The sequence below is a fragment of the Pogona vitticeps genome, chromosome 4, assembly GCF_051106095.1.
Source record: "Pogona vitticeps strain Pit_001003342236 chromosome 4, PviZW2.1, whole genome shotgun sequence".
Lineage (NCBI taxonomy): Eukaryota > Metazoa > Chordata > Lepidosauria > Squamata > Agamidae > Pogona > Pogona vitticeps.
This window is the reverse complement of record NC_135786.1, coordinates 125,992,523-126,009,468: the sequence shown is the minus strand read 5'-3', so window position 1 is coordinate 126,009,468 and position 16,946 is coordinate 125,992,523. Positions and strand designations below refer to the sequence as shown.

The window sequence follows — 16,946 nt, the reverse complement described above, 5'->3', positions numbered from 1 at the left end:
CAAATGTCAGGTTTTATTTTAATTGACTGATTGATTGGTCTGCTATGTTTGCACCTAATAGTGCAAGCCATTATTCTGGGCTGTGAATAATTCGTTTTCCTCCCAGAACAATTTTTATTAACCCCCCCCAGCAAAATAAAGTATTATATGCTCCTATCTCATGTTTCACTGATTCAGGTGCAAAAGCTTGCAATCCTATGTAGATTTACTGGAAAACAAGATTTGTTTAAGGATGAACCAGAGTACCATGCATTGTTAAATACTCAGCAAGGCAAACAATAATAATTAATGTTTTGCATAGCAAAACTGGTGAATTAGGAAAAAAAACATGCTTCTTTCCTGTCATGTTTTGTTTCTGAGTCGTTAAGTTGGTGCCCTGTCAAAACAATGCTTGCATTCTTGATTCCTGCATTGAAAAGCAATGCTTGCTTACTCTCAAGATGGGTGTATGTCTGCTGAAACCCCAGATTCAAGGTTATATGCCAAGGGAGAGCAACCTCTTGTGGTTTGCAGGAATACAGGTACAGTATGTGGATTTTTCCAAAATGGGAAAAGAAGTGCAGAAGGGAGAATTTACTGGATGGGAACTGATTTGAACATGAAACATCATTGTAAGTAAAAAATAACCATGATTATTATGGTTGTTGTGGGTTTTTCGGGCTCTTTGGCTGTGTTCTGAAGGTTGTTCTTCCTGATGTTTTGCCAGTCTCTGTGGCCGCCATCTTCAGAGGACTGGAGTAGGAACTCTGTCCATGAAGATACTGGCCACAGAGACTGGCGAAATGTCAGGAAGAACAACCTTCAGAACATGGCCAAAGAGCCCGAAAAACCCACAACAACGATCCTGGCCGTGAAAGCCTTTGCAAATACAACCATGATTATGTCCAACTTCTAGGAAGAGACTAAGAAATAGGAATTCCCAAAGCAGCAGGTGTATTAATTTGTTGCAGCAAAACACACCAATGAGTCCTGTGGAACCTCTGCAACACTATTTCAGGTCCGCATATCAAATATGGTGCTGTAAAATTCACTCACTCTCTTATGATTTATGGTTCACTCACTCTCCAGATTTATGGTTAGCTACTTAAATGCAGCCTCTCTATACTGAACCAGTGAAAAGAATAACAGCCAAATCCATTGTCCTTTATGTTTCCTTTGAAATCAGTGGCCTTTTCGCTATAACAGAAACCCATAGATGAGTTTGGCAGAGAAGAATAATTAGAAACAAGTATGTGGAGGAGTTATTTGCTAGCCAAAATTCTTGCTCTCCATAGCAACCCTCTTCTTTTATTTATTTATTTTTTGAAAAAGAACACTGGCAATAGTGTCTGTTAGAACAGAAACTTCAAAACAATAAAAAGAAAACTAAGGGAAGGCAAGACAGGAACAGCAGAAGAGAACAGGTGCTTCCACATCTTATAGGAACCATAATGAGAAACAAAGGACGGGAAAATAAATCGAAATCCAGCAGCTCCAGCATCCAGAGTGCACCAGTGAAATGCAGTGGTATGAAGGTGCTTTTCTCTAAATCTGCAGTACCTGCAGCCTGGCTGTTAAAAGGTGTAAAACTCCCCCTGGCTGGGAAAGAGCCAACCAGCCAGGCTCAACAGAAATGGTAAAGAGTTTATTACCCCACACTGGGAAGCAAGACACCTTCTTCCTCATATCAGTGTGCCAAGAGCTCAGGAGGGAAAAAGATATCCAGCTGTAGTAAAACATAGAGCCTCAAACTTCTTAGCCTTCCTCTTTTAGGCCCTAGGAAACAGAACTGAAAAATCAGCTTTTGATATGCCAAACTAATTGCCCGATTAGGGTAAAGATGCGTGCTAGTATACTGTCCTTTTTTCACAGAAAGTATTTATAATAACAGAGAAAGAAGGTTGCATGATTAATGCTCTTTGACATAGAACATTCCTGACGTGACCAAGAAGGAAACTTTTAAACTAACAGATCTTATCAAGAAAGGTTTTTATTTACGTGTAATATAAAAATGGCATCTTTGAAAGAATTCTTGGGGAGCCACAGATTACGTATATGGTGTCTAGTCACAGCCGACCCAGCCAAGGTGATGGAAAGCTGAGTGTACAGTGGTCCCTGCCAAACCAAGGAGTGCGAGTGAACCAAGGAATCCCCGGCTTCGCTTCTTGGGATCTGTAAGGCAAAGGCACAATGATCACATGATTTGCTACTGGCCTAAATGGCAAAATGAACTGCCTTATTTGCAAAAAGACCATCTTTTTTTCTGATATTGAACAAGAGTCTCTAGAAATACCACACGCAGCTAGTGTCATATCTGAAGGATAGATGTACAACCCATAATATAAAACCTCAGGCGTTTCCAATCTACTTAAGACAAAACAAAATTCTCATTGCCTTTTTTCCCATATAATTCTCACAAATTAATTTACAATTTTAGTATGTTTTGTTCTGTATATAGCTTTGCTTTCCCTTTCTCAAGGCCCATGGTACCACTATCACAGAACGACTGTTACTCAAGGCCTTCAGTAGCCAAGTACATAGATAATTTCTATTTCATTAGCACTGATCACAGGATTGCCCTTCTCACACTTCACATAAGCACAAAAGTGAAGTGTTTCTACTCCTAACTTGATGCTAACTAGGAAGCTGGATTAGTTTCTCCTAATCAATCAGCGTCTGGCTATTGAAACAGCTTTCACTGGTATTCCAGAGAACATATTTCTTGTGGAAGTGAAATGAAAGTTAAGTGCCTAACGCAACTGAGATTGGGTGCTGGAAACATTTAACTTATATTCACAAAAAGCCTCTCCCGTTTTAGGTTCTAAGACTCCATCAGGGGTCGGTCCTTTTTGACCTGGGGAAGCCTTTGAGAGCTTTTGGGCTGGGAAGAAGCTTTAAATGTTTTGTTTTTAAAAAATCACCATTGGATTGGTAATGATGGTCCCAGTCTCAATGGCAGTGATCCAGTGGTGACTTTTTACTTTAAAAGGTTTCCCTATCCTGTCTTGAGGCTCTCAAAGGCTTCCCCAGAGCAAAGAGGAACCCAGTAAAGCCTTAGGATCTAAATCAGGGGGATAGGAAGCTTTTAGTTAACGTACATTAAATGTTTCGGGCACCTGATTCAAGTTGCACTGCCCCCCAAACATCTTCCCATAATTTTCTACCCTATTCAAGAGGAGAGCATGGGACAGAACAGGTCTCTTGACTCCAAATGCATTATTTACATAACCCACACTGTCTTTGCATGCTGTGCAGAAGCAAGGAGGATCAAGATGTAGAATGCAGAGCAGATCCAGCTTTGCCCCAAAAGAATGGACTGCATTGTTCAGTCCAAATACTCACCCCCTGTGTAATAGCCATAGGCATATAGCAATCTTCCTATGATCCACGCTATGCCAAGTCCTGTAGCAGCACGCTAGGAAGAAAACAGAGAATTAGTACACACTGAGAGCATAGGAACTTATATAAACAGGTGAATGTACAGAGGAGAAGACAAGTTCCTGCAGGATCTACTCCTCCGTTTGTGAGAGAGTGTCCAAATATATGACCCATGGCCCATTAGATTAAACATTAAGGCAAGTTCACAAAATTCTTCACTTTGATTTATTTGGCACTAGGACCTGGGCAGGCAGTTTCAGTAGATTCAAGGGCAAATTTGCTCTCCACTCACCACTAGCATTTCCAAATCCTTACTGTAATGCTATGTCTATAGTGAAGGTTCTGTAATAATGTGCTTCATTTAAGTCACTGCTTCCTGCAGGTGGAGATTATATATGTGGTATATATTACACACAGGGAAGATAATACTCCACATGAAGACAACTGACTTTTAGGAGCTAGAGGACACAAACCCCAAAACTGATGTATTTGGGGCACAAATCATTTTGTTTCAGACTTTTGCAATCCCGTGTTACAAATGGGAATTACTATGAAAGTCAGCTCCACAAAAAGCAGACAGGAGCAGGCAACTGAAGGCCACAGGCTGTATGACAACATCCTGATTCTGAATGACAGCAAACACTCTTGGGCCAAACAATAAACAACAACTCCCACTGAAAAAGAAGCAAACAACAACACTACTTACCGGGTGGTAAATTCCACCTATTCCAAGAAAGAACAAAAAGGGGGGATACACTTCCAGCCTGAAAATATAAACAAAAATGGTGGGCGTTTTTATTTTTAAACTTAACAGTGTGCACCTAAAGCCCTCTCCCCCACCCCACCCCATATGGTACACAATGATGCTGAGATCTAAGTTAGTACAGTGGGGTCTCAACTTACAAACTTAATCCGTATTGGAAGGCAGTTCTCAGGTCGAAAAGTTCTTAAGTCGAATCTGCATTTCCCATAGGAATGCATTGAAAACCATTTAATCCGTATCTGTTTTTTTCGTCCATAGAAACTAATGGGAAGCTGCTATTCCGCCTTCTGCCACTAGAGGGGGATATTTTTTCTTTTTTCCTTTTAACCTAAGATGACTTAGCTTTAAAAAAAAGGAAAAAAAAGAGTTCGTAACTCGAATCTAAGTTCGTAAGTCGAGTCCATATATTCCTATGAGAGCGGTTCGTAAGTCGAAACGTTCGTATGTCGAGCCGTTCGTAAGTCGAGACCCCACTGTACACTTGTCATAACTTATCCCAACAAAGGGAAATCTCCATCTGTCCATGGATAACTTAGAATAATCCCATTCTGTACAGATAAAATAAACCCATATAAACCTACTAGGACATTGTGAGTGCACAAGCAAACTTCCGAATCTAGTAAAGAACTACAGTTTTGCCTCATAATGTCCTTCATAATGTGCTCCTGATGGCATTCTCCTGCCCCACAGAAAAGGTAGTGCAGGGCAAAGTAATATGGATTAGCATGAAAGATAGAAAAGGATAACCAGTGGGGAAGCACATAGTCAATATACGAGGTGCCCAAAGGCAGCACTTCAGATTTATGCTAAATATAAGTATCTTGTTTCCTCCTAAACTCTCAAAGGAAACTTTGGTGGAATCTTTGTCATTCCAAAAGGGGATGATTCCCCTAGGAGTCTGCAGCCCTTACTGACTTAAACATGAGCCTAGCACAGTGCAACTGCTACAGCTCCTGTGCCCCTTCAGTCTGTCCATGCACAGCCATGTCGAACTACAGTGGTGCCTCACTTAGCGATGTTAATCCGTGCAGCAAAAATCGCTGCTAACCGAAAACATCGCTAAGCGATCTTAAAAAGCCCATAGAAACACATTAAAACCTGTTTAATGCATTCCCATGGGCTTGAAAACTAACCTTAAGCGAAAATCCTCCGTTGCAGCGGCCATTTTCGCTGTCTCTAAAGTGAGGCAACACAGCAGGCGGCCATTTTGGAACCGCCGATCAGCTGTTAAAAAATCATCACTTTGCAATGATCGGTAAGCGAAACAGGGTACCGATCATCACAAAGCGATTTTTCCCCATAGGGAACACCACAAAGCGATCGCAAAAACATTGTTGGTATGCGGTTTCGTTGCTAAATGGAGTGCCCGTTAAGCGAGGCACCACTGTATTTGGCACTGGTAGTCTCCTATAGGCAACCTGCTCCCTGTATTCTCCAACAGTGAAATTTCAACAGTCCAAAGTTCAGCACAGCAATTTAGATATACATTTTCTTAAGCGTTTTATTATGCCTTCAGCTCTGCAGCAGGTATCTTTGGAGAAAACATTAACTACTGCATTAAAACTGATATTCTACATGCCAAACTTTCCAAACTCCTCTCTAAAGCACAAAGTAGCACATATGTCATTCATGTGCATTCTGAATCCTGAGCACTTGAAAAAACAATAAACTCAATGCGAAGGGCTACTCACGTGTTTTGATGTGCTCTCTGGATACAGTTGAAAATGTGGCCCTTTTCTGGATCTGTACTGTACATGTTTGGGTACTGTTGAGGGAGGCAGGGGTAGGAAAAAGTTTAATTTAGTAAACATCCACACATCATCAACAGGTGACAGAGCTGAGGGAGACTAAAGAATAATTTAGTGTTCACAGCAGTAAATGCATGTTTCCCTCATGAATACACAGATGGAAGCTAAGCACAGCAGAGTTGGAAGTGGTTTATATACTATGCATAGATTTTGTTATGTTAAATACTTACTTACATTATATACTAAGCACTTAAAAAAACTTCTGTTATGAAACACCTTCCATGTTGAAGTCTCTCAGCTAACTTGCAGAATTTTAAATTTGAATGCCTGGCATAAACCTGTTTTTGAAGTAGCCATTTGCCTGTAGGGCCCAATTCAGATGGTTGAGTTCAGTGCTGAGAAACTGAGCTTCACAGTTCCGATTTGCACGGTCTACCAGTGTTTTGATTATGCCTCTTTTTTGCTGTGGGTGGTGGTTGGAATTTTTGTGTAGGTACTGGTCTGTGTGGGTGAGTTTTCTGTAGACCTTGTGTCCCTATAGGAGGTCAGTTTTGTGTATGACCATGACATCTAAGAAAGGGAGTTGGCTCTCTCTTTCTTTTTCCATGGTGAATTGTATATTTGGGTGGATGCTGTTGAGATGGTTCAGAAATTCTTCCAATTTTTCTTCACCATGGCTCCAGATTGCGAAGGTGTCATCCACATATCGGAACCAGACTGTGGGTGCGAGGAGTGCTGAAGCCAGGGACAGTTTTTCAAAATGCTCCATGTAGAAGTTTGCTATAAGTGGGCTGGGGGGGCTTCCCATGGCCACTCCATCTGTTTGTTCCCTTTTCCAACACTGCCTAACGACCAGCTATTTTCCGTGGTGTAATGAATTCTACGAACAGTCACTTTGGGAATGAAGTTGTTTAAGTAATTTGAATTGGTGTCTTAATTTTTCCATTATAGCAATATGCTATATTCTGTTTTTCCATTCATGTAAAGATAAATTACAAGTCCCCTTCCAGTTTGTGACAATGTCCAAATGTGCTGCCATACAGAAACGACTCTCTTGATATGAGAGTTGATTTCTCTTTATGTTTAGAAAGGGTATTCCAACTACAAATAAGTACTGTACAGTGCTCACAAGAGGTTTTTAATAGGTCAAACTGGACTAAATAATCAGTTTATATTAAGAAGTCAGATTTCTGCAACAGATACATGTGTGAAGTCTTGTAGGTTAATTCTGTGCTGCCTTCTAATGACCAATCATAAACAACAACAAAAAATAATTTGCAGGATACTAATCAACATAAACCTTATCCTAGGACAAATAGACACATTTTAAGGAAGTACAGCTTCTGAAGGCAAAGCTGGCATCTCAGTGGAAACATTCAGAGATGTATGGTACAAAAGCTGAGGAGTATCAGCCAAGAGTCATGGGAAACAGAGTACAGTCAAGTCTTTTCACCCCTTTCTAAGCTGGTAAAAACATGCCTACTGCCATGTTCCTGAGATGGGGTTACTTCGAAGGCCAGCCAGCAGAGGCTCACTAGAACGAAAAGCAGACCCAGATACAGGAGATATGAAATTAGTCCAAAACAGTCCCAAGTCAAGCCACTCCAAGATTGAACAAACAGAGAAAGTCCCAAATCATAGCCAGGCAGTCTAAAAGGAATAGTAAGGATTTGACATCAAAGTCAAGGTTCAAGGCAAGGAGAATCAGAAAATAGCAGATACATTGTCTTCCACAGTTTGCATTCCCAACTTAAGATTTTTTTTTTTTTTAAATAGCTGGCCTGCTGAAGCCCCACCAGGCACTCGGCTGCAGTCTCTTTGGGAAGCTGAAATAAGAAGCCATTAGTCAGGTTTGGCCCATGGGTTTCCCAGGGAGGAACAGCATCTTCCAAATCAAACCACATACTGCTGAAGGGGCTTTGTATTTTGCCTTGGGGCTTCAAGCCAAGCCCATGTCTTCATCCTCTCATGCTTGTGTGGGCTTGGAGGGGATCCAGACTCCCCTGGTTTAGCTTCAGAGCTTCATTCACCTAAAGGTTCAGGTTCCTGGCCCATCAGAGGTCCTCTGCCATGTGAGGATTTGGCCTTTTGGATCTCAGGAAGTCCAGGAGCTACTCAATCACATAATCCCACATCTATGCTGGGTTCAAGAAGCTCAAGTTCTTCCTCATTTGACAGTCATTTAGTGGAAGTCTCTGCTTATTTTTATACAACCATTTCAGTTTAAATTAGTATTATTTTAATTTATTTCTGTAATTTATACCCTCATTTTAAAAATGAGTTCAGGGTAGTATACATGGCACTCCCCCCCCCACCTTCTTCCTCACAACAACAGTTCTGTGTTGTCCAGGTCAGGCTGGAAAAAGCATGACTGTACCAAAGTTATTCAGTGAATTTCACAGCTGCACAGGGATTTCAACTCCTGGGTCCTAGTTTAACACCACAACTACTGTGCCACACTAACTGTTCATGAAAAAGAGATCCATTATATAAAGAAGTCATAAGTAGGGTTGTGCTCTTTTGGTTTCCTGAACTCTTACTCCCCAAATCCTACAAGAATTCCCCAGGCAGAACTCTTGGTAGTTTCAGCCCATAAACACATAGCTATAGACACCCACATTTCACTCACCTGGAGAGGAGCCTACCTCTGAGGCTCCATGGCTTTCTCCAGCCTTGCTTCCTGAGGTGAATGTAAGAAAAGGGGGCAAGGGAGCTGCAGTGGGGTTTCCTGGAAGTCACGGTATCTCTGTCCATTATGTTCTATAAACAAATATCTCCCCTCAAAATTACAACTCCTAAGAACCACTGTAGCTACTTCAATTTTATTTAAATATGAACAACAGGAAACAAGGCTGGAGAAGGCCATACAGCTTCAGAGGCAGGCCCTTCTGCAGAATGGAGTGAAATGTAGGTATCTGTAGGTGTGATGTTTGTGGGCTGGAAGTCCCAGAATTCTGCCTGCAGAATTCTGGGAGAATTATAGTTGGAGTCCAAAAAAATGAAAGCACACAACCTACTCAAAAGTAGGTAGGAGAATAGGGGCCTTGAAATTGACCATTAAATGTTTGTATCTGGACAGCAGACAGAACACATTGGTCTTTAACTTTCCCACTGTGATGAGAGTTACTGTACTTCAAGTAATGACAATAACTATATCTATATGCATATTATATTATACTGTACGTTTATTGGCTTTATATCTTGACTTTCAACAATAATTGAGATTCAGAAGGACTTTTCACACACATACGCACCCTCTCCCCCCCCCCCAGTGATTTTCATTTTTGGCACTATATAACTGAGCACACTTCTAGCTCCATCTGAGTGTAGTTAAGACCATTAAAAAGGCTTCTGACTCACCATGTTAAGCAGACACACCCTTTAGCCCTTTTCCAAACTATTACAAAAGTCTTCCAACAACAGATGAAAAGGGCATGTGCTTTTTTTTAAACCACTTCATTTTGTTTTCCACAAGATTTCTGGGAGTAAAAAACTCTCTAGAAACCAGCTCATGGTCTTCTAAGGCAAGCTTCATCCACTCAAAAGATACAGACACAGTTCTAGTAGCTGAAGGATATACAGTATAAGCACAGGCAGGATTAACATCTATCCTAGGCAACTATGTTTCTACTAACAGAAACATTTATAGAGCACTGTCAGGGATAGTCTTTTAGAAATTCTGATTCATTCTCCAAATCTTCAACTACAGGCCCCATAACTCTTTCAAAGTTTTTGTAGGGGCTGCTATTTAGAACTGATTGAATGGTAGCCTGCTCATGTTTAGTAATACTCTCTTGCAGACAATTTTAAACAAAACACCTATTTGCTGTGACTTCTTTCTTCAGTGCAGAATCCAAAGGAAGAAAGAAGAATCCCAGCATTTACTCAAATTGTGAAAGAGGAAGCAAGGTATGCAGAAAGTATGATCCAGTGGGAACATAAGAAGTTGCTTCTTTGCTCATGCAAAGTACATCTCTTTCTCAGCCAGAAGACTTCAACCTTCTGGACTTGAGAGCCCCAGCACAACCCTCTGGCAACTTCTACACAATTCTGGCTGCTTTGCTGAGTAAAAAGTAAACAGTTCCAAGATATCTTTATGAATTGCAGGCTAGATGTTGTTAAAATCATTGGTGTCTCTCTCTGCGTGATTCTTTTTAATCAGTAGTTTCTACTCTAAAAATAACCACTAAATGAGGGAATTTTCAGAAGATACATAATTTTCTGCTTACCTCCACACGGTATTTCTTGCGTGCTTTCCCCACATTTATTGCTAGGTGCATTACCAAGACAAAACTAGCAGCACCAGTGAGGATCACATAACCGTACTCCTTAGAGAGAACCACCATTTTGGCACTGTGGAGAAAACAAAAGGGATAAGTCAGTCATAGCAGGGTAGAAGACCAACCCTCCCCCAGACAAATGGGTTGCACCCTTCTCACTGGTATCAAGAGAGATATAAAGGTCAAAGTCCCAATCATGCCACCCAAAGATAATAAAGAGGTTAACAGTATCTCACAGTTCTCTGGTTAAGCTCCCCTTCTTACAGCCACTAAGATACAATGCCCTTGCACATCCTGGAAGTTTAACTGGAACTGTATCACTCCCCCCCCCACCTGTTTAGTCTTCAGAGAGTTTAACACATAAAAAACATTCCCAAGGATGGGCACTGAGAACTAGTGCACCAACTTTCGAAGGTAGCTGCCACTACTCTCATACACAAACACTACAAAAACAAACAAAATAAATTGAGTAGCTGGCAAAGCAAGGAGTGGTTTTAGTACTGCAAACGCTCTCAGTTCAAAATCCAGACAGCTGTGTGAAAAGATTTTGTAGTTTATTAGAAAGAAAGAAAAAAAATTCAAAAGGGTAAAAGTTCCAAATGGTTACAAGAACAAATTGCAGGCCGAGTTTCATGCGTTTGGGAAGAAAACATACCAGAAAATAATTAAAGCTAATCTATTCTATATATTACTCATACTTCAGCAGAAAGATAGCATAATTCTGGGGCATACACAGAATATATCCTCTAGCACAGTTTCATTGGATAGCAAACAAATCCAGGTTCTCCAACAAGTCAGGCTGAGTCCTTGAGCAGCCTCAGAGACAAGCCAAGTTATGGAACTCATTTCTCTAATCCCTTTTGTACAAGTAAATGTGCTGTTTACACATCTGTTGCTAATCACATCTTAAGGCCATTTCATGTTCTGTAAGGACAAAAGGCAGCTTCCTGACCTGCTCGGATTCACACTGTCAAATCTGTATAAATCTCTGGGAAGCAATCAGGTTGACTTCAAGGGCTACATGTAAGGCATTAGAATCCTTGTGGGGTGACTCCTCTGATGAAGATAAGCAAGATAGCTTTCCTTGTTCGTTCCCTTATTTGAAGTGTTCAATAGCAGAAGATGAGTTGAAGGTGTGAACTTCCTGTTTGCACACTGATCTTTGCCTGTGAAGTCAGCTTCCCAGGTTCACAGAAGCATAGAAGAGTCCAGCAACTGAATTTCATATTTCATACATCCCATTCTCAGTCTCTTCACACAATTAGTACAAAATAGTTGGGGAGGCTGATCGGTATAGTTTGTCAACTCATAAGCATGACCTGAGTGCCACCAATCCCACAATACAAGCCAAGTAAATAATTCCTAACTCTGAAATAGATGGAAACCTCTTGGAGAATGCCATCAAGGCAAAATTAAATAAATAAAATACACTTTCTGATCCTTCCTAATAAGACTTCTATATAGTTGTAAGAATAAGACTTCTATATACATCGTGCGTATATAGAAGGAGGGAAAAGAGAGCCAGTTGAATCACTCTAGAATATTTATGCAATACAAAGGTTGCCAACTTTAACTTATAATGCTGATATATCTTGGGCCATTTTGCTGACACTACTAGTCTGCAAAAAGAACCATTCTGTGGAAAATTGTGGGTTATTTCACAAATTTGCATAGCATGTCAAATCATGAACCCTGACTTATTCCATACGGTGGTATATACTGTCCAGCTCTTTCCTCTTACAGAAGGACTGAATAAACAAATCATTAAATTTCATTGCATGGTTTGTTCATCATGTTGGATGAATTCAAGCAACTACCCTTTTGTGGTCTGTGTGTCTTCCAGAAAATTACACAAAAATATTCAAGGCATGTTCTTAGTCTGCTTTTGGGATTTCTTTGGAGAGAAAAAAACAGAGAAGGGTAGCTCTTGGTGTTTCCACCATGCTTAGAGGGGTCTAAGGTAGCTACTAGAGATGGCGGTATTCGCATTTGAATATGAATATCCCCACACAGGTGGTGTTAACTAGGGTCTAGCCTCATGGGGCTGGACGGTCCATTTACCAATTGACCGTGGATGCGGACAGCGCGATTCTACCAATGGCTTCGCAGCGCGCGATCTGCTCGCCACTCTTCAACCTTGCAGTGAGGCTTGTCCTCCCACCTCCTGCCAGGAGTGGTGAGTGGATCGTGCGCTGCGGAGCTATTGGTAGAATCGCGGCATCCGTGTCAGATTGGTGAGTGGACTGTCCGGTCCCAGGTGGCTGTACCCTTGTTAACACCACCTGTGCTGGGATATTTGTATTCATATACGAATACCCCCCCCCCATCTCTAGTGGCTGCTCTAATGGTTAAATGGGGCTTATAAAGAAACAGCAGACCAGAAAGGAATCAAGAATCTTTGAACACCACAGGGAGCCAGTGTTCCTTCTTTAAAATAAGGGAGTCTCCACAAAGGCTCTATGTAAGCAACCTCCATGTCAATGAGGTCTGATATGGGAGTGCAATCTACCTAAAAATGCTACTGAAGGAACTAGTGTAGTTGGAAATCTATCTGAATATGTTCAGAACACCAAGCAATTGTTTGTCCCTTCCTTTAAGAAACAAGGAACGATTCAATAAATTGTTAATGCTTATTTTCTAGGATGGAGGCATAGTTCCAAATTACTGTTTCATTTTTATCTAGCATTCATTATGTTGCTCCCCTACATATGGTGACTAATCACAGGGTTTTCAAGGTAAGAAAAATTCAGCCGTGGTTTACATTTGCCACTTTCTGCACAGCACTAACAAAAGGTAGCTTTAGCGCCCCTGTCATTGCCTCCTCCACCAGTGTCACTTTTAGCTACTGCTTGCCACCCAGTAGCTGCATCACTGCTGAAACTCTCCATTCTCTTCTGCTGATGCAGCAGTTATCCTTGAGGAAGGTGGGTGCATCTTTTGCCAGGCGTCTCAGCTGTGAACATTTTGCCTTGGGTGACCCAGCTAGGAGTCCAGGCTCCTAATGGAGTCTGGCCTTCTGACGGCACTGCTTTCAACTTTAATGACACACTCAAACCCCTTTCACCACCTTAAAAAGGGGCTGCTGAGGAGAGGGCATTTTAGAGACAGCTTGTTCATAGGGTCGCCGTAAGTCAGAGGTGACTTAATGGCATGTAACAACAAGGTAAGATGTGTCTGCTACTTTGCTCTATCTTCACCAGAAGAGCATCCTAGAACCCCCTGGTCTTTGCTCTGTCTACAGCAGTGAAAATTCATCACATACCATGTGTACGTACATTGCTCTCTGGAAACAGCAATCACTGGCAGTGCAAGTAAATGCTGAAAATTCTAGCAACACTACCAGAGGAAATGTCCAAGTGTCAAGGATGACATTGTAATTCACTGGGAGCTAAGCAGGCAGTGAGTGCAGTTCAAAGTACACATTCAAAGCTATATTGTAGCAATAAAGGAACCGTATTTTGCTTGCTAGCCAAATGTTCATGTGATTCAAAGTCCAAGCACAGAACTCTGCTTAAGAAAAGGAAGGCAATTTCCACTCATCAGGGGTTGATAAGGATTAAATATTTAACACATGCTTCAATCCTGCTTCCTTTTCACCTCCACTGTTGAGCTTTAACTACGGTATTACAAAATCATATATTCTCATTTCTCACAGCTGCATCCCCATACGCCCCAAAACACCTTTTATATATGGTTCAAGAAGCATTGCTCAAAAAAAGAAAAAGAAAAAAAAAGAAGAAAGAAGGAAAAAAAGAAGAGAGAACAGAGTTCATAGAGGGATAAGCACAATTATTACAGCCTATGTTAGGCCATTATAAAATAGCTGAAGAGCTAATAAGAAGGCAATCCATGTGGAAGCAATTCCATAGTCACCCTATTGGTGTGAAAGAACAACCCGATAATTCAAGAGGAATTTAACTACTAGCAAATTGCCATAAATAAGTTTTGCAGGCCTGTTTAAAATGAGACAAACAATGCAGCTAATCTTGTACAGTAACATCTACTTTTGCCTTTTTACCAAAAACAGATTATATGTGAATTGGGCTTTAATCTGCTAAGAGAGCTGTGGCACCTTAAAAGGTAAGACTAGTTCACACATTCGCTTATGTCCTCTAGGTGTTCAACTTGTTACCGTGAACCCGCGAAGATCCAGCAGAGTTAAAGTTTTCAGGTCCTGATGGCAAAATAACTCACGCAGACATGTTCAGCTTCCTCCAGCACAACACGTGTATTTACAGCGTATACAAATATACAAAGCGGCAGCACGACAGCATGGGATCATCAAAGTGAAGGGTGGTGCATGATCTCTGTACAGTTCCTATATATACACTTGAGTATCTGCCCTTGCCCAACCAGAGCAGGTGTTGCATCATCCAAGGCACCAGCTCTCCAGAGTCACTGTGACTCAGCATTTTACACACCTTGATATCATGGCAGCTCATCAATGCTTCTGTTCTGTTCTGTTCAGGCCTGTAAATTTTTAATACTGTGACACAACTGATCATATATCCTTAGTTACATAGAGGCCACAGTAAGAAAAACCAATGTGTAAAAATATGTTGCATATTTTGGTATATGTTGAACATTTCCATAATCCTGGAGAATGAATAGCACATATCCTCAACAGCAGCTATTCTATCATATGACACAGGCCTATTGAAGTCATAAATGGAACCAATGGCTGACTGAGTCTACACTCCACATAGGCTTCCCTGTGCTTTAGGCTGCCAGAGCACAACACCCCACTTGACCTTGCTACCTGGTCTACAAGCCTGTTTATCAGAATACTTAATCTGAATAAAACCTTAACCTCAGAATTTGTTTCTATTCATAAACAAACAGATTTATCTGTGCATCTGTGAAGATGCTTTAGAATCTGAGAAAAACCAAAACCACTGTGTGCTTTAAAAATAACTGTCATATTTCAAATTTTAAATAAACTAGCTTTCACGCATACATGTCTTCATTAGGCCGGCCACCACTATGTTGTGAATGGTGTGGAAAAAAAATATAAACATTCCAGATATCTGTGCCAGGTCTGTACCCTTTTAAATATTGTCTTAACAATAGAAGCTGCCTTGGGCCCCTTTTTTTTTTTAAGGAGAAAGGCAAGGTAAAAATATTTTAAATAAATAAATAAAAAATTTTAAGCCAAGAGCCTGGAGATACAATACAGGTTTTTCAAACTCCATCTCAATGGCTGCTGGTTGGTTTGCCTCTCCCACCTCACCAAACAAAGGACTGCCAGGTATTCAGCATCACTCCTCCTCCATGGCCTTATTTTGAAACTCTGACTTCCTCCTTGTCCAGGGATTGGGGTTATGCAGAAATGTGGCAACCCCCCTATCAGAGAATCAGGGATAAAATTTAGTTTACCTGCTAGATTAAGCCAGCTGCAGCTGAATGAACAGTGTTACCTAGTGACTGGAAAATGTTCAGTTTGCAGTTCTGCTTGGTGGATGGCAAATATTATATTTCCACGTGGATACAACCCACTTCTTCAGACATTTTGCCCCTGAGCAACCATGTCCATTCTACACATAAACCCAGGTAAACAGACATGGTATTCATGGCAAATTGTGCTGTGTCAGCCCTCCTTTTGTAAATCAAACACAAATCTGTCCTGAGGAAGTGGGCTCATCCGAGTGTCATTCGGGAAGTGAATCCAACCACCATCGTTTCCTTATAACAGGGACTCTTTTAAGTTTTAACATTCTTGTTTGTCCACTCCATATTGCTAATAGAAGGCAGTACAGAAAATACAAGAAGTACAACCAACTTCCAAAGGTCATGATGGCCCACTTTATAGGGATCTGGCTTATCTATCCTGCCTTCCATGCAGGCAGGCAGCTTTTTACTAGCCCAAAACAAAAGTCATTCACCTAAAATCTCCTTAGCATCTCAAAGGTGCCTGCTGGCACTCAAGTTAACAGATCAGCAATCCTGGTTAAGACAATAGCTGAAATTTTAGGGACACGCCTGGAACGTTTGCCAACATTTCTGCCAACCAACAGCTATTTGCTCCTTAAATAAATCAAACCCAGGATGGGTAAATCACATAAATGGGGCGGGGGGGTGGTGGCAGCTACGTTTTTAAAAACCAATACTACTCGCAGCTGGTTGTAAAGCTGTTAGAAAACGGAGGCCGCCTGTGTTTCGAAAGGAGGCTGCAAGGCGAGGGCCGACGCGCGCACCGAAGAAGGCCGTACCTGCCCGTCTCGCGCTATTCCGGGGGGGGGGGGAGGAGGAAAGGCGAGGGCGCGTGGACGTCTCACCTTGTTTTCACAATCCACGAAAGAAAGAGTGTACGAAGAGTTCTGTGAGAACCAGCGGCAAGCGAATCCCCGCGACGCCTCGACGTGCAGCAGACCAGAACGGCGACCGAGACCCTGAACTTCGGACCCTCGGGGCTTCCGCGTCGACGGCCGCCACCCTGCCGAGGTGGTTCCGGCGGGCCCTGCGGTGGGTGGTGCGCGATCCCCGCCCGCTGAAGGGAGAGGCAGACCGACGAGGACGTCCCCGCGCTCTGCTACGGGCGGCCCTCCCGCGGGCGACGCAACGCACACCCGGAAAGGCACCGCCGCCACCCCCCATCATCTCCCCGCCGGTCCAGCGGGGCTGATCCCGCCAGCTCGGTTCAGACGAGGGAGGAAGGAGGCGGGAAGGAGCGAGGTGGCGGGCGCGTTCCCCGCAGCCCAGCCTGGATGAGGAAAGCGTTCGCTGGGATTCTTGAAATAAACAACAAAAACGACAATACCAGTTATAGAGTTATATGGAGTAGCCGCCCAGAGTAGACTA

At 42.0% G+C, this 16,946-nt stretch overlaps 1 protein-coding gene across 2 annotated transcripts; it reads right to left on the bottom strand.

The window, feature by feature from the left end:
- Window positions 1-1,951: 1,951 nt before the first annotated feature.
- Window positions 1,952-16,691, bottom strand: MGST3 (microsomal glutathione S-transferase 3). 2 transcript variants are annotated; one of them, XM_072998273.2, is made up of 6 exons: window positions 16,358-16,691; window positions 10,098-10,221; window positions 5,812-5,885; window positions 4,064-4,121; window positions 3,322-3,394; window positions 1,952-2,151 (listed from the first exon to the last, which is right to left on the bottom strand). In XM_072998273.2, the coding sequence occupies exons 2-6, from the start codon at window positions 10,212-10,214 to the stop codon at window positions 2,042-2,044; spliced, it is 432 nt and encodes a 143-aa protein (XP_072854374.2). In that variant the 5' UTR covers window positions 10,215-10,221; window positions 16,358-16,691; the 3' UTR covers window positions 1,952-2,041. The 2 variants fall into 2 exon arrangements, with proteins under 2 accessions (XP_072854374.2, XP_020668010.3); XM_020812351.3 differs by having other exon boundaries at window positions 16,424-16,689.
- Window positions 16,692-16,946: the final 255 nt, after the last annotated feature.